Source organism: Hakea prostrata, chromosome 1, assembly GCF_041222555.1.
Source record: "Hakea prostrata isolate BN-2017 chromosome 1, UWA_Hpros_2, whole genome shotgun sequence".
Classification (NCBI taxonomy): domain Eukaryota; kingdom Viridiplantae; phylum Streptophyta; class Magnoliopsida; order Proteales; family Proteaceae; genus Hakea; species Hakea prostrata.
The window spans coordinates 39328477-39350207 of record NC_142600.1 but is presented as its reverse complement, the minus strand read 5'-3'; the positions used below and the strand labels follow the sequence as shown (position 1 = coordinate 39350207).

The 21731-nt window shown below is 42.8% G+C and overlaps 1 protein-coding gene across 2 annotated transcripts; it reads right to left on the bottom strand.

The window, feature by feature from the left end:
• Positions 1–2188: 2188 nt before the first annotated feature.
• LOC149028925 (transcription factor ICE1-like) lies at positions 2189–21276 on the bottom strand. 2 transcript variants are annotated; one of them, XM_089149444.1, is made up of 5 exons: positions 20063–21276; positions 19115–19342; positions 18263–18433; positions 17513–17585; positions 2189–2486 (listed from the first exon to the last, which is right to left on the bottom strand). In XM_089149444.1, exons 1-5 carry the CDS (start codon positions 21161–21163, stop codon positions 2473–2475), a joined length of 1587 nt encoding a protein of 528 aa, XP_089005570.1. In that variant the 5' UTR covers positions 21164–21276; the 3' UTR covers positions 2189–2472. The 2 variants fall into 2 exon arrangements, with proteins under 2 accessions (XP_089005570.1, XP_089005578.1); XM_089149452.1 differs by lacking the exon at positions 2189–2486 and having other exon boundaries at positions 17502–17585.
• Positions 21277–21731: the final 455 nt, after the last annotated feature.

Here is a 21731-nt window from a genome sequence, read left to right as displayed (position 1 = left end):
AGACATGTGGCCTTACACTCACAATGCTCGAGGAAAAGTGACCACCGCATTAAATGTGATATGACATTTAATGAAGCACGCAGAGATCATCGCCTGACGATGAACCCAGTTAAAAACCAAGCCCTCGGGATCGACCGAACGCTTGGTGCCGGGGGCTCGTGATATGGAGAGTTTATGATCTGACCGGGTTCATACCTGGTCCGACCCTCGACCCCGGTCGAGAGGGAGAAAACCGAATCGCTCCAGAGCGAACCGGATCCAGAAGATGGCTTGCTGAAGAAGAAAGATTATTCGGCTGCAAGCGTGCCCTAATCTTACTTATGGATTAGGGTAATCACCCTAATGACAAGACAGACTCTCAACCGACGGCTGCGGATAATCATCATCAAAGGGATAACTATCGCATAACCTAACGGTTATCTCAGGAGTCCTCTACTAGCCCAAACTAGTAGAAGTCTATCGCTCAACGGATCTTATTGATAGGATCCAACGACTACCCGAAGAAGGCTCGAGTGCATCCAACGAAGGAGATTCGAAGGTACACTCTATATAAACCTCACTACCATACAAGGTGAGGGACGGATCAATCGATCAAGGAGAATACTATCTGAGACTCAGGTTCAGATACATACTGATAGGCCTAAACTATCGGCGGCTCCCGCTATCTAGATCACCTTTCCCGTTTCTTCATTCATTAGCTCGTGCTTCTAGCGAGCCGTTTGTGACTAAGTTCATCAACTGACTTAGCCTTCGGAGGTGGACTCCCGACCCCAGCGGTCGGGCCACATCTGACGCTTTCGTTTTGCAGGACATTACGTGGAGATCCAAGGGCTGAGCAGATTTTGGACGCATCAATAGTAAACATGTATTATTAATTTGCTTGAACCCTATAGTGACCCTGCCATGATTATATAGAAATATATCTACATGACTTTGGGACTTAAAAATGAGCCATATTCTGGAAAGTCTGCTGCTGGGTGATTACATGGAGATGCCATTAGAGAGGCACTCTCCAGTAGATAACATCTCCAGTAGGGAGGTCAGCTGGACAGGTACCTTCTTGAAGGGAGCTAGTTGAAAGGTACCCTCAACAAAGAGAGGTGACCTTACCCTTCACCCATAACCTTTGGAACTCTATATAAAGCCATTTCCGAGTTCATTCTAAGTACTGAATTTCTCCTCCTCTTTCTTTCTCTCCCTCCCTGTTGTTGTTCTGTCTAGCCGTGAACATTACCTAATACACCTAAAGTAACCTTTCTGGTTCTGGGGTGCAACCTTAAAGGTTGGGCTGACTGACACTGTAGAACCCATGTTGCACAAATCGGGGTGTCTAAATACCTTAAAGAAAGTACCTCTGGTACGTTTCATCTCATTTGACAGTATTGTGAGAACAAGTTTAAAGTATATTTGTAGATTCCTCAACAACGTTACAACAGCTTCACCTAATCCTAAGCTTTCAGATCGCTCGGCTGAAGTCAAGTAAAGGGAGGAATCATCGTCGCACCAAGGTTCTCCATGCCAGACTCAGAGAAGCCTAGTTTCAAATCCTGGCAGCACCCGGCGGCTCCGTTCCATTATGATCCTGCACCTTCATTCGCGTTTCTTTTGTTCGGATTTGTAGATAGAAATATAGAAGAGAGAGAGAGCTGATGCGAAATATGCAAAAACAGTGAAACATAGCCCTAAGTTGTACATATCAGGGTTTCGCAGGTTTCGCCGGCCAGCAAAACCCCCTTTTGCCGGCCATTTTTTGTACTATTTACAGGTCAAGTTAGGTCGTAAGAATCTGAGTGTGCGCCAGTGACCTTTGACCCCTACAAAACCTCACTGCCGGTGACTGATTTTTCTCCGTCGATGAATTGTTGATTCCTGATTGCCAGAAAGCGCATGTCCTTGGCATTCATGACATGAGAACCTCTTAGCAGCAGGAACCCTTTTTTTCGTTTAAGAAGAGTTTTATATGATTCAACGTTGGTTCATATTATGTGATAAACCAGCCGTGTTCCAACTTCCAATTAAGGGCGGATGCATAGGACGCACCACCTATTAAGGGCGGAGAGGCTTCAAATTCCAATTTAAAGGGTAACCTCATTTTTTTTCCGACGAAAAATTAAAATATAAAAACTAAAAAGAGAAAGGGAAATATTGCCAATGAGAGAGCATCACCATATTTATTACAGCTGCTTTTCGATAACCATAAGTAAGCATAAGGAAGCTAGAGTTTCGTTGCTATCACAAAGAACCTTTTAGAAACACCATTGCCAAAGATGAATCTTAGAATTTTGTGCACTATATCAAGGAATCACTATGGAATTCTATCGTTGCACATCCCAACTGAAGTACAGTTGTGATCCCTTGCTTGCCTCCCCATGCTTCAATTCCTACACATCCACAATCCATAGAGATCGCAAATACTTGATTGCTATTTTCCTCCATGATCATATCAACTCTGCCTCTTTTTATGGACCTCTCTCAAAAATCTTGACCTACGAAAAATAGAGAAAAATATATTCAATGAGCTGTAAGGGTAAGAAACGTCAGTGACTAGGGTACAACAGGGATGAGTTCGGTCCAATTTTTCAAAATCTAAACACAACACTGAATGCACTTAATTAGCTACGCCCATACTCGCCTTGGCCTTGACTCAAGGCCTAAAATCCTTGTCCCTAACCTTAAATCTTGATGGGCCAAGCAAACCCATTGTCCCCTTAATTGTCCTTAATAGAATACAATCATGATAGGTTGGCCCTTCCCCTTTTTAGATCATTGTCCATGATTGACCTTGGCCTTTGCCCCGGACTTGTTAAGTAATATGCAAAATTAATTCTTTAACCTAGAAGAAAATACTAATATAGATAGAATCAACCCTTAAACAAAATAACATTTTAGTAACGTTTCCTTTTTAGTCTCTTTGAAAGATGATTTCATGGGTCAGGTGGGCAGACACTAATCCTAGGCCAACCCTTTAGCAATGAGTCATGGCCAAAAATATTGTGCCCAAGCCCTATTTGGACTCAAGGCAGGCCAAGGCGAGTTAGAGCCACCAAGGCAAAACTTATGGCCCTACTACTAACAACTCTCCGTCCATATGTTTTCTCTTCAAATGAAATGACCTAACTACCCTTTATGTGGTATCTTATTGCTTCTCACCTCATGCCACTTTATCAAAAAACTAATGACATTTCTATTAGGAGGTTTTGCGTGAACTATGGTTTCGAGATCATCTTTATGCAAACTCAGATTTTTCAATGCAAAAAAGGAAAAGAACGGGGAAAGTATGGTTCGCATGACTCTTGCACTTAGACATGCTCGTTAAAATACTTCACTTCCATGGAAGGTAAAAATCCCACTTAAGGTTAGGGATGTTAACAAAACCCTGTCGGCTCAACCTTCCCCTGAGCCTGGCCCAACTTTTTAACCTAGACAGGTTTGGGTTACAAAATAACTAGCCTTGACAGGGTCAGGTAGGTCATGTTTAGCCCTTGGGCCAACCAAACCCAGCCCTACCAACCTTGTGTTAATTTAATTAAATTAAAATGATATATAAATTGAGTTTGAAAAAGTATTTAACCAAAGTATCCCACTAGAGGATTAGCACAGTTGGCAAACACCTAATATAACTAAGAGGACAAGAATTCAAACCTCCTTAGAGCCACTAACTAATGGATATTGTTTTGTTTACAAGGTTAAAAATCAATGTGGGTAGGGTTAAAAGTCAATGTGGATTGGGCTTAGAAGAACCTTGGCAAGGTGGGTTTTGGGTTCGGAGCTCTCAAACCCCAACAAGGCTGGGTAGGATTTGGGTTCAGGGTTTAGGCCCCCAAGGTAGAGGTGGGATAAAAATGACCCGACTCATTTTGGCCCATTGACACCCCTACTTAAGGTGGTGCTTGCATGTGCAATCTCTACACCACCAAACAGTGATTGGTTCTCTCATACTTTGTTATACATGATAATATAACTGTTACGAACAAGATACAGACGTGCACACACGTGGCTGACTTGATCGGGTCATCACTCGAGTAGTCATCTCGCTTGACAGATGAGACATACCCCGGTCATGTTGGACTAATATGGAAGGCTCTAATCACACTGAGGCAAAGAAGGTAATGTCAACATAAACGGAAGGTCTACCCCAGAAACGGCTGGGCGGATCGGTGATCAAAATCCCGTCGGTTCTAAGTAAGGTAACCAACACACTACTTAACAAGGACTCTATCCAAGGTAAACACATGAACATTTTCTTAATCCCTGAGTAGCACTCACTCGGGACCTTTATGATCCCTGACTGACTTAGCCATCGGAAGTGGTTGCCTGGCATCCAAGCCGGCCTGCGTCTAACTTCTCTTGCAGGTTTCATCTTCTTACTCGGGATCTCACTTGGGAGTCACACCACCTTAGTCGGGATGAGGGTCACATCTGAGACGCAACCGTCTTTGGCGTCGTCTATGGGAAAGATAACAAGTCATGACAAGATGATCGAACAATTCCGAATGAACTACCTGGCAAAATACAACAACTAGGGACCAAAACCCGAACGATCAAAACTCCGGGAAGGTGGAGGCGAACATTCCAACTAGGAGGATGATCAGGACAAAGAAACCCGAGTTGCCCGGAATCCTCTCGGGGAAGGTATGTCGACAAGACCCCATGGACCTGCCACTGCTGTAGATTTGGACAAGATCCGAAGAGGAATGCTCGAGCTAATGGAAGTGCTACGTGGACTAGTACGTCAAGTAGGAATTCAATAGGGCAACACTCAAGCGGGAAGATTACTGCAAGCCGCCCGGACAACAAGGGTTACCCTGTCGCCAAGCGCAAACAGGGCCAACGACCGACTAGAGTTACGGCTCGAGACCCAGACGGAGAGAAGACCCGAGGACAATACTAGGGTTAGCACCTTCAGTTGACTCTTAGGACCTAGACAAACCCAAGATCTCCCCCAAAGAAGTCAACCGAGCGAAAATGACCAAGAAGGAGAAAGCCATCCTTAAGGACGCTCGGACGTATCCTGATCGAGAATATCAACCTCCCAGTCACGATCCATTCGGGCAAGCACCATGTCGTCGGGGAGGAATCAATCGGGACAGAATCGATTGCGAAAGAGGGTAGCAGAAGTAGAACAAAAGCTAGAGGATCGAGACCATGATGAGGACTTTGTGTCTTGGACTGGGAACCATTCTCGAACGAGATAATGAACATGCCCTCCTGCTCAACTTCAAAAACTTATGGAGCCCTACTACGTAAGTGCCATAAGCAAGTCGGTGTATACGAAGTAATAGACACTCGGGTAAAGGCTGATAAGGAACGCAAGCCGGACGGGGAGAAAGACGGGGCACTCCAATGCCCGGGAAAAACAAACCAAAGGAAAATGGAAGAGCGAACATGGTCGGGACGGTTACACCCCTCTCAATACCAAACCCTCAGAAATCCTCATGCAGATCTAGGATAAGAAATCCTTAAAGTGGCCCAAGAAAATGCACTCCCGACCTGAAGACCGAGATATGAACAAGTATTGTCGTTTCCACAAAGAATACGGTCATAACACCGATGACTGTAACAGCCTTAAGTCAGAAATTGACAAATTGATACGAGAAGGCAAACTTGGCCAGTTCATGAGGGGGTCGGGACGTCCTCGGGACAAATCACCCAAACCCCAAAAGAGGCCCCGGTCACCTAGCCCGGGAGAGACAGTGAAGAAGACTGACAAAGGAAAAGAACGGGAGGAAACTCCTATCTAAGTCATAATGGGAGGCCCAACCGTGGAGTCGATCAGAAAGGTGAAGTAGAAAGCCTGTTTCGTGGGAGTCGTCCACCTACCGAGGAAGAGAAGGAATCAAGCTTGTCCCGAGCCAATCACCTTCACTAATGAGGACTTGCTCAAGATAGCCACCCCCCAACGATGACACAATCATTATCAAGGTAAAATAAGCCAATTGGGAAGTTCATCGAGTCCTGATTGACACCAGCTCCTCGGTTGATCTACTGTCGTATGAAGCATTCAAAAGATTGAAACTAGAAGATGACATGTTAACTCCCTGCGCAACCCCCTATACAGGTTTGCGGGATCTTCAGCCATTGCAGAGGGGACGATCCAACTCGACCTTATGATTGGGACATCCCCCCGGGACTCCCTTGTTAGGGTTAATTTCATGGTGGTTCATAATTTATCAACATACAACATAATACTCGGGTGCCCAACACTCAACATGTTAGAAGCAGTGGTCTCGCCCATGCATATGAAACTCAAATTCTTGATCGAGCCTGGATTCCGGGAGTGCAAATCCGACCAGTCCACGTCCCGACAGTGTTATGTCAATTACTTGAAGCAGAAACATAGGTCCGAGAGATCAGGGAGCACCCTAACCGTCGAAATCTGAGATGATCGAGACTAGGACAACATGCAGAGGGCTAAACAATGGAGAAACTAGAGAGGATCCAACTACACCTGGAACCCAATCAAAGGGGATACAACCCAAAACCCGGTCTATTATGTGAGTCATGTACTCATCAATGTAGAAACAAGGTATCTAGACATTGACAAACAAGCCTTGGCCTTGCTCGTAGCCTCATGAAAGCTAAGACCCTACTTCCAAGCACACCCGATCATCATGCCGACAAACTTCCCGCTCAAAAAGATCTTGCACAGACCAGACGTGGTCGGGAGACTAGTTGGGTGGGCAGTCGAGCTAAGTGAGTACCAAATCGAATTCAAACCAAGGATGGTTGTTTGTGAAATTTAAAAGTAACCGCAAGCGCACCGTATCGTGTAGCTAACGAGACGATCTCAGGGAGATATGCCACTTAGAATTGAACTTCTTAATAGTAATGCGAGAGTGGAATGATTCAATTTTTTTTGTTAACTAATTAACTAAACTAAACGATCCTACTCTATATGTCTAATGCAATCTAATTGAAACGAAAAATAAATTAAACACAATCAATGCATAAATAAAAGACAGGAAAAAAATGCGAACAATAACAAAGCAATAAACAAAGAAATAAACAAAGCAATAAAAGGAAAAGGAAATAGCTAAAATGCAGATGCAACACCACCCGTCACCAGAAGCAGAGGCACGACTGTAGGCTTGCTCCGGTTATGTGGTCCGAGATAATGAATGAATAGGTAGAAAGTAAATAACAAAGCAATTAAAGGAAAAGGAAGCCTTAACCAAAGAGAGGCACGACTGTAGGCATCTCTGATCAAGGATCCAGGGGAAGGGAGAACAATAAATAATGCTGAAAGTAAATCCTAAATTAAGAATATGGAGGGGTAGATAGAAGCAGGAATGGAGGGAGGAGAGAAGATTAATAAAGAAGGTTACTTACTTGCGAATTGAACAAACGATTCGAATCTCAACCAACCCTAACAACCAGATCTAGATCTAGAATGATCTAAATCTGCAATTGCTAGACCCAGAGAAAAACGAATCTAAAAAAATTGAAACTTGAACTTGAAGCTTGAACTTGAATTGCATTACATAAAAAGATTAAACTTAAACATTGAATCTAGAAATTTAAATCTCACTAATGCAAGCAAAGAAAACTAGAGAAAACCTTAATAGACTAAAGAGAGAAGAAAGAATGCTTCTACTAAGCTCTAGAACATGTTCTCCTTTGATGGAATATGATCTCCTTTTATAGAGTTTACATGAGATATGAAGCACGGCTGAATTAGAATAAAACTCAGGGTTTCTATCTAACTCAGCCAATTAGGGTTTTGACGTAGTAATCGCGCCAACTTAGAGAGATCAGATGCATAATTCCACCATTGGATTTGAGGTTTAAGTAGTCGTGAAGCTCTCCTCCAAAAATCAGCACGATCGGACATCGGATGACCGTTCGATGAAGGGTTTGATCAAAACTGGACAGAGGCATTCAAAAACGGGATTTTTCCTCTTTTTCTTTCTGAATATAATTCTTTTTCCTCTTTTTCTTTCTTTAATTAAATCCAAGATAGGAAATAAGATATTGAGGTATGCAATGACTCTTTTCCATTTGGACTCTCTCAATAATATCTCTATAGATTTGATTTAAAATCTCAGTCGTAGATCAGATTTGCCTTCTTTATCTCTTCGATATTTCGGAGTTGGCCTATAATCACACATCTCTAGCCCATCATGCTCCAGATCAGGCCCATTTTCGCATTTGAGAATTTGAATGAACTTCTTGACGTGTAAAATAGCATGATTCAAGCCCAAAACTCCAAATATTTGCTTAAATCTTGAAAAGTCCTAAAATCTGCAAAAACAACATGAAACCCAAGGTAACTCACAACATGAAACCCAAGGTAACTCCATTCTAAGTGTATAAAACGCATGCTTTATGCCCTAAGATTTCACACATAAATGTGCTCATCAATGGCCAAAAAAGCCCAAGTATTGGCTGATTTCATTGTGGAAAATAGTATCCCTCAAACAACGAACAATGACAATCCCGATCAACCCTGCGATCTCAAGGGACTATGGTTGTTGCATGTAGATAGTTCGAGCAATAATTCGGGATCGGGAGCGGGATTGACCCTGAAGAGCCCGAGTGGTTTCAAAGTTAGCTATGCACTAAGATTCAACTTCAAGGCCTCCAACAACAAAGCCGAGTATGAGGCGGTCCTGGCCAGCCTCCGAGTTGTCTGGGCTCTGAGAGCTTGGGACTTGGAAATTAGAAGCAACTCTTCATTGGTCGTAAATCAAATCAAAGGAGAATATGACACAAAAGATGGTCGGATGGCAAAGTACCTCACGAAGGTAGAGCAGTGTAGACAGAGTTCGATCGGGTCATTTTCAAACAAATCCCTCAAAAGGAAAATGAAGAGGTCGACAAACTATCCCGACTATCTACGACCAAATACAAAACACTCAACTTAGCAGTTTACATAGAAGAGCTCAACTTCTCGAGCATACAGGAGGCTGAAACCATGAAGGTTGGGTAAGATTGGATGGACCCAATCGTGTCTCACCTAAGGGACAACCAACTTCCGACCAACCAAAAGGAGGTCAGGAAAATCAGAAACCGAGCAGCAAGGTTCACCATCTTAGACGACCAACTGTGTAAACGCTCATTTTCTAAACCCCTCTTAAAATGTATTGGCCCATCCCGAGCCAAGTACGCCCTTGTAGAAGTCCACAAAGGAATAAGTGATGCCCATATGGGCGAGAAAGCCCTGGCACAAAAAAACCCTAAGGTCGGGACTCTACTGGCCAACCAAGCAACAAGACACTTTTGAGTAGGTCCACAAATGCGAAGAATGTCAGAAGCATGCCACAGTCCCGAGAGGACCCGAAGTACCATTATCCCCGATCTTGTGCCCAATCCCTTTTGCAATGTAGGGGATGGACTTAGTCGAGAAATTGCTAAAGCCACAAGGGGTCGGGAATATCTTGTCGTAGCTATAGACTACTTTACAAAGTGGATAAAAGCAGAACCCCTGGTCTTCATTACAAAGAAGCAAATGGAGAAGTTTTTTTAAGACAAGGTTATCTACCAGTTTGGGATACCTCGAATTTTGGTGACTGACAATGGCAAGTAGTTTGAAGGCTCTGGGGGTTCAGGACATTTTGTAAAAGGTACCATATTGAACATCGATACTCATCGGTAGCATACCCACAAAGTAACGGACAAGTAGAAGTCCCGAACCGAACACTATTGGACCGAATAAAGAAGAGGTTGGACAACAGCCAAGCCATGTGGGTATAGGAGCTCCCGAGTGTCATGTGGTCATACCAGACATCCACCCGAACTCCAACAAGTGAAACACCATTCTGCTTAGCCTACGGAACAAAAGCCCTAGCCCTGGTCGAGGTCTTGGCCGAGTCAATGAGATATCAAACCTATGTGGAGAAGGAAAATGAACAAGGACTCAGGACCAATCTCAATTTCTTATAAGAAGTTCATGACATGGCCAACTACAGGAATCAAAGATACCAGAAGAGAGTGGCAAAATATTACAACTCCCGAGTGAAGAATCGAAGATATCGGTCAAGAGATCTTGTGCTGCAAAGGATCGGGGCTTCAGAACCAAGGAAAACTAAGCCCGACCTGGGATTAGGCCCTACATTGTTGACAAAGAAACAAATCCAGGAGCGTATCGCCTAAAGGAACCCAGGACAGGAAAGTCAATTGACCGATCGTTGAACTCCACTAATTTGAGGAAATTCTACCAATAATTGTACAAGTCTTACGTTCAAGAATAAATACTCCTATTAGCCCTACCACGGGTCCCTTTGCACCTCACTTCAGGACTAAACGTACTTCTATGTACTATATCCCGAGTATAATCCCGGTCATGTTTCTTTGCACCTCACTTGAGGACAACGTACTTCTACGTACTATGTCCTCAGTATAATCCCGATTATGTTTATTTGCACCTCACTTGAGGACAACATACTTCTACGTACTATGTCCCAGGTATAATCTTGGTCATCTCTCTTTGCACCTCACTTGAGGACTAAATGTACTTCTAGGTACTATGTCCCGGGTATAATCCAGGTCATATTTCTTTGCACCTCACTTGAGGACAACATACTTCTACGTACTATGTCCCGAGTATAATCCCAGTCATATCCCTTAGCACCTCACTTGAGGACAACATACTTCTACATACTATGTCCCGAGTATAATCCCAGTCATATCCCTTAGCACCTCACTTGAGGACTAAACGTACTTCTAAGTACTATGTCCCGGGTATAATCCCAGTCGTATCCCTTTGCGCCTCACGAGGAATAAACATATTCCTACATATTATCTCCTGGGTATAATCCTGGTCACATATGTGGATGGTCTCAAATGTGTAAGGTGATATCTAACTACTAGGTCATATGCACCGGATGGTTAATCAGGACACGCCCATAGCCATTTGTAACAAAAGTGGTCCCGGATATGCTGTCTTCACAGGCATCGAGAGACACCCGAGACCATGTGTTAGTATGTTAAGCCTTATATGTTAGGTCACACCCGCGAGAAAAACATTTCTAATCAAGTACAAGCACAATCGAAGATCAAAAGAAATTTCATTCATAAAAAGGGGATTGGGATCAAAGCTGACACAACTTCGGGACATAAAAACAGGTGCCAAGTAAAAAAAAAAAAAAAAAAAAGAGGGAGTACAAAATGATAGAAGTATAAAAAGAAAATTTCAATACTGGCTCGAGTTGGACATTAGTTCAATGGATTGATCGGCAAGAGGGGCGGCATCAGAAGGGGCAACAATGTCAAGGGTAGTATCATCCGAGATCCCATCATCTTCAATTTGAAGCTCAGGAGTGGGCGCAGGAGTGGGCTCTTATTTAGGGAGGGGAGAGTTTATGAAATCCACAGGATCTGGATCCTCCACCATTGGCAATTCGGGAAGGCCCTCGAGACAAGGCATCTAGAGTTCGTAGAACACCAATGGATCAAGGACCGAGTGCAGCTTCTCTATAGCCGGGAAGGTAGTTTGTTGTAAGGCAAGCTTGAACGCCTGATCCCTTCCCTTCTTAAAAGCAGCTACCGAGAGAGCTACTTGCAAGTCCCTGAATTAAGGAGTCTCAAAATACTCCTCCAACATCTTCCTCCTCACTTCCTCAGGAAGCCCCCTAGGAGAAGAAGAAGCAGCTTTCAAATGCTCTACCGTTTTCCTCAACTTCTCGTTCTTCTCCGTCGCCTCATCTAGCAAAGTGTTAGCTTTGTCTAGATCTGATGAGACTTTCCCGAGCTGCTTCCCGAGGGACTTAGCTTTCCCTTTATATTTCCCTTGGCTCTCCTTGAGCTCTGATTTTTGCTTCCGGAGAGACTCCACCTCCTCCAAACAGATTCAAGCTCCCGTTTGGCTTGATGAGAACTATGATTGGCCTACTGACACAACTCCTAAGAAAGCTTCAACTCTTCTGCCCGATGACGAGTCCGATCAACTACCTCAACAAAATAATGAGCCGCCCTGGCCAAGTACCTGAGAGATGGGCAAAACAAAAGGTCACTACAAATACCAAGTATGAAAATTCACAAAATACGAAAGAGACATACCTATATGCATCCAGGAAGAGCTCCTTATCTGAGGACTCCTTCATGTAATCCCAATCGAAAGGGAGAGTAGACTTCTTGACCCAGCTTTGAGCAACACTCGGGTCCACAAAAACAGAATCCCGAACAGTTAACTCCCACTGCAGGACAAAAGTACCTGACGATTCGGTAGAGGAGTTGGCAGCATAAATCCTCACCCTCTTGGAGGAGCTTCCTGGATAACGACACCAACCCTCCTAAAGGACTTGGGAGCAGCCCTCTTCTTGGGACTCTTTGGCGGGGGAGGAGGTCTAGTAGCAATGGCAACAGTTGGCTTTGGAGCTGGCTTTGGCTTGGGCAGGGGCTTCCTAGCCTGAGCAAAGGATGTGGCACCACTGGCAGTAGCTATCAGTGCATCCAACAAGACTCCCTTAGGCATTGCAAAAGAAAGAAAGGCTCTCGGGTTAGAAATTGGGATACACAGAAGTAAACGCAAAATATAGACGAGGGGCTCACCCTGGGCGAAACCCCACAGCTGCAAAACAAGCGTGTATTTCATGGAATAACCATGAACAACACATGAATCCCCTTCTACCCGGTTGATCTCCCGGGTAATATCTATCTCCATGGGACTAAGATCAAACGGAGCATTCAACATGTCAAGCTCCTCCCTCATCCTCTTTTAGAAGTTTGTAATGGAAGGCTCGGGAGAAGAAGGACGAAAAAATAAGAAGATGCCCTCCACTTTTTGGTAGTGGAGGGAGTGTCATGCTGGACAAAGTTTCCTTGAAATTCAAGAACCGAGGACGGCCTCTTGGCCAAGTAATACTAGCCTTGCTAAGAATGGAGGCGAAGCATAAAAAAACAATGGAACAAGCGAAAGGTCAAGACAATGCCCAGATTGTAACAAAAACCACACAATCCTATGATGCTTCGCCAACTATTTGGGCCAAGGTTGGTTGGGCAAATGGAGAAATGATCTAAAATTTCTACAAAAAGAGGGTGAAGGGGGGAGACGCAATCCCTCGATGAACACGTTGAAGTACAAAGAGAAGAACCCTCTTGGGGGATTGTTGGCTTGGTCGTCCTTGCCAGGAAGACAAACCTCATATCCCTCGAGAATATGGAAGTACGTAAGAAACTAACTCAGGTCCGTAGGAGTAAGAGAGCACGGGTAAAAATCGGGTCTCAAGGTGCTCAACACATAATCCACATGCCAAGGCATGCGTGGCTCGGCCTGAGCTTGAGCCAGGGCATCTGCACTTAACTTTTCCCTGTCAAGTTTGGGAGGAAAAGGACCAAGAGACCCGCTCGGGCATTGAAATGGAGGGCGGGGAACAGAGGCCCTGGCTTGGGAAGAAAGACTGGCCTAAGAAGATGATGGTCTAGGTTGGGAGGAAGTACCTGATGAACCAATACAGGAAAAAGGACCACTATGAAAAGAAGTGGAGGGAGAAGCAGGCTCATCCTCGGGATCTGAAACATCCCGATAGACTACACTAGGGTTGTCTTCAACTAGGACAGAAGATGGACCCGCTAGATCAACCGACCCCGTAAAAGAACGCACTAGCCCGATGACCTCCTCAAATTCTTTCAGATCATCATCAACGGGACTGTAGCCGAGAAACCGATCATCCATATCCTCTGAAGATTGCTCGTGCAAGTCTTTTAGACGATCCCCAGTGAGGTTCACTTCTCCCATTTGGTCACTGTCACCCTCACTAGCATAGCCCTCTCAAGCAGGACAAACTTTCTTCCTTGGGTTCTTCGGTAAGTCAAACTTAAATCTATGGTCGGGACCAAACCACATCTCTTAGGCATGATTAAGAAAGAACTTACTGATCGCGAAAATACGAGGGCGACAGAAGGCAAAGATTGATCGAGAGCTTGGTCGAGAGCAATGAAAGTGATGTGTTCTTGCGAATGAGAATGGAAGGGGGTATTTATACCTCCGGAAGAAGTGAAAATGATATCAATCGGACGGTTGAGAAGCGACACGATCAACGGCTCAGAAGGCGAGACGTTTGAGATACCGACCAGGGTCATTATGACCAACTGCCTTGTCAGGTGACGTGTAAGCACAGGATTGGGGCTAGCACCTGGGAAGCTCAACGGTCATATACTCACGAAGGAGGATCAGGAAGTAAATAGGGAACGATCAACTTCCCGACAAACTCTGTCCCGCCCAATGATGGCTATCATTACCCGAGCCAAGGGGCTAGTGTTATGGACAAGATACACACATGCACACATGTGGCTAACGTGATCGGGTCATCACTCAGGTAGTCATCTAGCTTAACGGATGGGACATACCCCGGTCATGTCGAACTAATATTGAAAGCTCTAATCACGCTGAGGCAAAGAAGGTAATGTCAACATAAACGGAAGGTCTACCCCAAAAATGGCTAGACGGATCGGTGATTAGGATCCTATCGGTTTTAAGTAAGGTAACCCACACACTACTTAACGAGGACTCGATCTTAAGGTAAACACATGAACATTTTCTTAATCCCTGAGCAGCAATCGTTCATGACCTTAATCTGATCCCCGACTGACTTAGCTATCAGAGGCAATTGCCCGACATCCAAGCCAGCCTGCGTCTAACTTCTCTTGTAGGTTTCATCTTCTTACTCAAGATCTCACTTGGGGTCACACCACCTTAGTCGGGACGAGGGTCAGATCTGAGACGCAACAATAACTAACTCCAAAAAATCTATAAAATAGCTATTAAATTCTACTACTTTCCACCTCTCTATTGAGAATTACTTTCCATTTCTTTTCTAGTAAGGAGACAATCCCTAGGTTGTTGAGTCAGATGAAATAAAGTATGTAAGTTTTTTCCTCTGCGGAAACCTACCCTTGGTCCAGTTAAATTGGCAAAAGTAAGCTGTAGAATATAGCTTGTAAACTCCCAATTAAATCATGGAGAGGTGAATCAAAGATGAAATTCCAAGGATATACTTCCAATACTCAAAAGTGTGAGTTTTTATATAAATTATTATAGGAGAATTAACTTGAATGGTTTAATTTTGACAAGTTATCAAAGGTGACCAACATCACACATAATGATGATGTGGTATTCTAACCATTGAATGACTAGTAAATGTCTTAGTTATACATCAAAATTCAGTCAAATACCCTCTCGTGTATTGACATGCATCGTCATATATGTCCATACACTTCTATGATTCTCTGATAATCCTAATTTTCAAATATTCATTTTGCCACTTTTCAAGCTTTATATGGATTAAAATTGTAAATATCTACAAGATATATTTGGAGCCTACTTGTCTACTAGGCTTGGGCACATTAGATCCTATGTAAAGTAACCACATGATTTATTAAAACGTCTAAATTTTGTGGATATATAGAACCCAGTGTCCCTTGGTCACACGATCTGCAATTCAAACAAAATTTGCCAAGTGGTAAGAAAAATATTTGAAAATTCAATAATACAAGTGATTATAAGTGTGCATAGTCATACATGGGGGTCAAATGCTAATACATGGGAAGGGATTAGATTAAATCAGTTTTTGAACTTGACACAAGACTAATCTACAGTCTAGACTACGTATAAACATCCAGTAAATAGAATTGCCACATCATCATTTCACGTGGGTGACAAGAGAATGGACTATATTGATAAGCTTGTCAAAGTCAAGTTGCTCTAATAAGTTTTTCTCCCATAAAACTTTAAGTATGTAAATATTCTCCAAGGCCTAACTCATTACCTACAAAACAATACCCATGATCTATTTCCACAACCAAATCTAATTCATGATGCTTTGCCATCACCATACTCGTGCCTCCTCCCCTTAACTAACCTCCCTTTGACCTTCAAGTTTGGTTCACCACCCCCTGAGAGTAGTGCATAACATTACCCTCGAGCCCTCACCCCATTGTTGGAGTAACTTTGGGTTTTTCTCAAACCCCTAATCGAATTCCATATAAATATTAGGATACAATATAGTGTTTACAAGAATTATGCATACCTTACACCAGACATATGTTCAAGAAGATTAATCCAAACCTTGAATGCCAAATCTAAAGAGTGATGAAGCCTTCTCCAATCTCATCGTTTTTCCTACCATACATTTTTCTCGTGGAGAGAGAAGATAACAAAAAACTTAAGTGATTGGAGAAACCCCATTATAACTATTTAAAATAGCAATCCCAAACCCTAGTCCACTTCCACAATGAACCGGTTTGGCCCATCTCAAACCTAATGGCAGTGCATCGGCCCGATGTGTTGAGACCCCCATTAATTATTAACCCCAATTATTAATCCAAGCCCATATATTGTTTAAGATAAACCTAACACCCATACATTCAAGAGAGGGGTCCCACATTGTCAAGTTTCAAAGGTGGACCCCCACTTAAATGTGTGGTGTGGAAGGCCGAGGGCAGTGTTATGCACTACTTCCATAAGGGTGGCAATCTCCCCACAACTGCAACAAACCTAAAAAAAGGGGAAATAAAAAATAAAAAAGACAAGTGGAAGTATCTACCCACAATTAAAAATAAAAAGAGCAGCCACTTTAAATAAATTACCGTAAAATAATAGAAGTTTGCTCCTTATAAGTGTAAATCCTCAAGACTACAAACAAGGAGGGTCCTGTCAGGCAATGACTTATATGTCCACTCATATTTCATCTAAAACCCTTGCTCTACAAAGCATTTTTAGAAATCCAATTACAAAGGTAAAGAAGGTAAGTATACAAGTTATCAATAAAAACCCCACCTAGCTATTTTCCTAAAATACAACACTCCCTTTTAAACCTACAATATCAGTCATGTAATCCTTAAAACTCTACCAATCCAAAATATTTTCTAGTTGAAATCACTAGTGTCATCTACTTTGGGGAATTGGATAGGGCTTACATGGTCTGATTTGGAGAGGAGTATGTGTTTATCCTTTTTCTTTAGAGAAAAGAAGAGAATTGGGGGGGGGGGGGGGAGATTGAGTGTAGGGTTCTATTTTTCGTAATGGGCTGTTGGGTTGGTTAACGAATGGGGATGGGTCCAAGTTTTTAATATACACATCAATCAACGTCATATGTGAGAAGTTTCTCTAGACCAGTAAAAGTAGAGTCGAGGTTAGACACCCAAAATTTTCCTACACGAAAGGTGAAATGGCAATTTGAACTTACATAGTTATTTGGTGAAAGGGTTAACAGGCTAGACACAATCCAATAGCCTAATCAACAATGTTCAGCTGCACTGTAACTGGCCACAGTTTATGAGGGAGACTAAACACTTAGCAGAAGCCTTTCCTAAAGAACAGTTATAATTCTAAATGAAGTTCACATTTTAAAACTAAAGTTGCAGCGATGAATATGTTCTTTGCTGCAACACCTGCTTAAGGTCAAAACCCAAAGAAAAAACCAACCACCAAGCCCAATAAATGCTAGCAGAGAATTGTCTTACTAAGCACATTGGCAGATCACTTGGATAACTGACAATGGTAAGTGCTTTTCCTGCAACTCACTGAACATTCAATGTGCATATCAGTTGGGATTAAAAAGAAACTACATCATACCATGAAAGCCTGCTGAGTCCAAAAGAGCTGCTTTGATATCCTCAGGCAGCACATCCAGGCCTTCCTTGCATTGCTGGGGTGAAGAAAAAGAAAAGAAACAAAATGCCATCTTTTAGCACATCCTCGTTGGAATTCAGTCCACGGACTGCAATCTAATATCAAACAGAAATAGAGATCTAGTTGTAGTATGCACACATTAAGGTGTCCCCCCCCCCCCCCACCCAAAAAAAAAAATTCAAATTAACTCAATCATATTAGAAACAAATGCTAATGGATGGAAAAGTAACTATGCTCTCAGAGTCCATAGAATGAATGCTTATCATCATCCATTTGGTACAGCATGCCACTAAGAAGATAAGCCTATGACGAAGCATTAATTAGTCAAACATACCATCGACATTGCTTTGTCAAACAGACCATAGGGTCTCTCACAAAGTTACCTTTTTGTTTCCCACATCAAGAAACGAGATCTTTGGTAAATGTTAAAAATATTACGACAGTCAAAAAGGTTGTACCGGTGCACAAAGCTGCGGTGTATAGCAGGGTCTAGGAAGTATCAGATGTATGCAACCTAAACCCGTTTCCACAGATGCTGTGTCCAGGACATGAACACATGACCATGTCTTCAGCAAGTAAGCGCTTGCCCAACATGTGAAGCATGAGCTTCTTTTCAATCTTACAATACTCTCCCAAAATCGTGCAGTTTTCGTAAACTGAAAAACAAAAGAAAGTGGACAAGTGGAAACTAACCTCAGCTTGGAAAACATCCATTGAAAATCCATTAAAACAACTGACTACAGCCTGCTGGATATCCAGCCCAAGACTATGAAGCGCATTCATGATGGACAACAGGAGACCCGGTCTTTGCGCACAAAACATGTGAATGCTTGCAGCTCTCCCTTCTCTTACCCTGACTTCAACCTACAAAAGAGCATAATCATCGATTTAAAAAGTCTTCAAGTATCATCAAAAGCATAATCAGTTCTCCAAATGTCAATTCAGACAGGCCCATTAAAGATCCTTTCCTTGAGAGTCCACCTTTTTTTAAGTCACTTGTTCCAAACCCCCCCCCCCCCCCAAGCAGAAAAAATTAAAAAAATAAAATAAAATAAAAGTCAACAATTGTTAATAAGTTGTTTGATAATCATTATCCATGTCTGTCCCAACTACCCCTGTATTTCCCATAATACCGGCCATTATATAGTCTTCAGTGTTGACAAGAACTTGCTTGATAGGGGTAGAATTTGGTTATTGTACTACTTAGAATATAAATCCAAGATGTCTGAACCAATTCACTAGCTAATAGAAGTAGATGCATAATCTCAGTCAATCCAACACACTGTGCCCGCGTCAAAGCACATCTGAATCATTTAGAATGTAGAAACTACAAATGGAATATGTATAGAACAGCTGCAAAGACATAAGAGATTTCTGGAATTCAATAAAAATCAATCAGCCAAATTAACTAAAGTAAGAAAGGAGTCAATTTTTCCTTCTTTTTTCATTCAATTAAAATCAATCAGCCAAATCAACTGAAGTAAAAAGGAGTCAATTTTTTTTTCTTTTTTCATTCATCTTATCTCCACGATAATGGATACCTACCCTTGCAGGTTGATTATTTGGGCTTGGGAATGAGCTTGGGCAGAGTTCCTCCTTGACACAGCGAAACAACGTAGGAGGGGTAGGAGTCAATGGGAAGAATGTTGTTGCAGTAGGCGGAATTGCAGCTCCAAGTGGAGTTGACTCTACTTCATCCTGCAGGACGTTTATCCTTTGCAGGAGTTCCTTCAAGTACTCAATTGCATCACCAAGGATTGAAGCTCTATCCATCTACAACAATTAGATATGTACCATCAACAAATTTGTTAAGGCAAAAGAAAATTCACAGAACTTCAGATGCATCATTATGCCTGTTAATAAACAAAAACTCAATCCAGCGGGTACATGAAATCCGGTTGTTAGCTAAGCACTCAATTGAGCTTCTCAACTACACAGACTTGACTCAAGCTCTTGGCAGAATATGTTCATGCCCTTAAAAGAGATGTCAACCCATTAAACTTATAGAAGATTCAACTGAGTTGAGTACCATTTTACAACAGAAATTACTGACTCCAGTGATATTAAAAACTGCCCTAGGATCTTATAACATTTTATTACCCATCACAGCATCATATATTCCACCGACCACCCATATGAGATTGTGTGGAGGTAGAAGAATTAAACAGCTATTTAGTACATCTCCTTCTGAGGCCAAATGAGAGGGGGGAAAAGAATATTAAGGATACATACAATTTGAACACATTCAAACCGAAATCCAAAGGGCATCAACTGGTTATCAATCCTTTAAGGTTAACTGTGTTCCAACACTAAATTAGACCAGAGGAAGTTTTAAAATGACCAAAAAAACAAAAAGGAGGAAAACTTCAAAGAGCACAACCAACGCAGAAAGCACCATATTCATCCAAAAGAACACATAACACCATGCGGTTTGAGCGTATCATTCTAGTAATAAATCACTAGAAAAGAATTGGATAGGCTGCAACTTCTTACCTTGCTAATCTTTGGAACAACCGACCTCAGCATGTAAAGCCTGTCATTGAGTTTCTTCCTGCGTCGTCTCTCGGCCATCAAATTTTTTGAAAGGAAACCCTTGTTCCCCTTACGATCAGTTCCAGTATCATTGCTGTGTGCATGCAAATCGTTTCTACCATTGCTTGCGTCATCGCGCTCCTTCTTCTTGTTGTTTTCGGTAACCTCATCAGAATCATTGTTAAAAACAGACCCGTCAATTCTTGCCTCCTCCATTTCGTCCTTTTCGGTGTTCCTCTTTCTCTTTTTCTCCATGTGTTCGTCCAACTCCCTCTTCCCTGTACTTCCTTCTGAATCTATAGAAATCTGGCGCAGAGCAGCTCTCTTCTGAAAGAGAGTGGGTTGGGAGCCAACAGAAGGGAAACTTTCGAGAGGCCTCAAAAGCTTAGACCGATTTAGGAACAATTGATTATCAAAACCAACAGTGCTGGTGTTTTCAGCCATCGAGAACAAACAGGTGGGCAAGACTTGTGAACTGGAGCTCGGATCAGGAACGCTGATCTGAGCCTCGGAGCTCGAACCGGTGAATTCACTTAAAACCCCACCTCCATTGTCCAATAAAGCATGAGGGTTCATATTCTGGTTCCCTGGCAAAGAAGGGAGAACCCCGGTGCCACAACCCAAATTGAAGCCGCTTTCGAAGGGGTTACTGCAGACGACATTGAGGAGCGAAGACAAGCAAGATTCCGGAGGCATGAAGGACTGTACTTGAGATGGGTCGAAATTAAACAAGGAGGACGACGGAGAGCATGAAGCTGAGGAATCTACTGACAGCAAAAATAGATTATCAGCTGCAGATGTGTTTGAAGACAAGGAGAGATCATTAAAATCTTGGAGTTTTTGAATGTTTTGGTAGTCTTGATGAGTCTCAGACGGGTTCCCTCCATTCTGCATGTACCAGTCGTCTTCAAGCATCGTTTTGAACGTAACGGGAGAACCCAAGTCCTGCATGTTTTCCTCATCTCCACCACCGCCATCATCCTCTTTCCCAGTCCAAGAAATTACGTCTTCGTCCTCTCTCTCTTCTTGCAGCCAGACTTCATTATTAAGCCTAGACATCATATTTTGACTTGCTTTTCTTTTCTGAGTTCCTTCAGGAAGGGAGGGGAGGGTAGCTCTGAAGAAACCCAGCGGGATTTGGAAAACGAATGCGAACTTCAAGTTGCAGACGAATATTTCACCTCACCACTAGGACAAGTTCCTCTGATTGCACAAGCTTTGCGGTTATTTAAGCGCCCGATGCTCTGTAGGCGTAAAGGTTCAGGTGAAAATTGCAGAAGACCGGATCATCGCAATCGTTTGATTTTGGTCAGACCGGATCATCACAATCGTTGATCCTTTGATCCTCGTTACTTCGACATGGGTTCTTGGCATTATCGGTCGAATCTAATTGGTTCAGGCCAATTAACTCGGACCCAATTCCGGGTTTGAAAACCCTGGTTATGCCCATGGGGCAGTTTCTGGTGAGAAAAGGAAAAGGAGTTCGAAAAGCCTGGTTTTTAGTTTCAAAAAGGCTCTTTTCCACTGATTTCCTCCTTTCCTGAGCCGACATTTTGCATGGGCAGCTGTGAAACGTGAAAATAGCCAAACAGGAAAGGAATTGGAAAGGCCTGGTTTTCAGTTTCAAAAT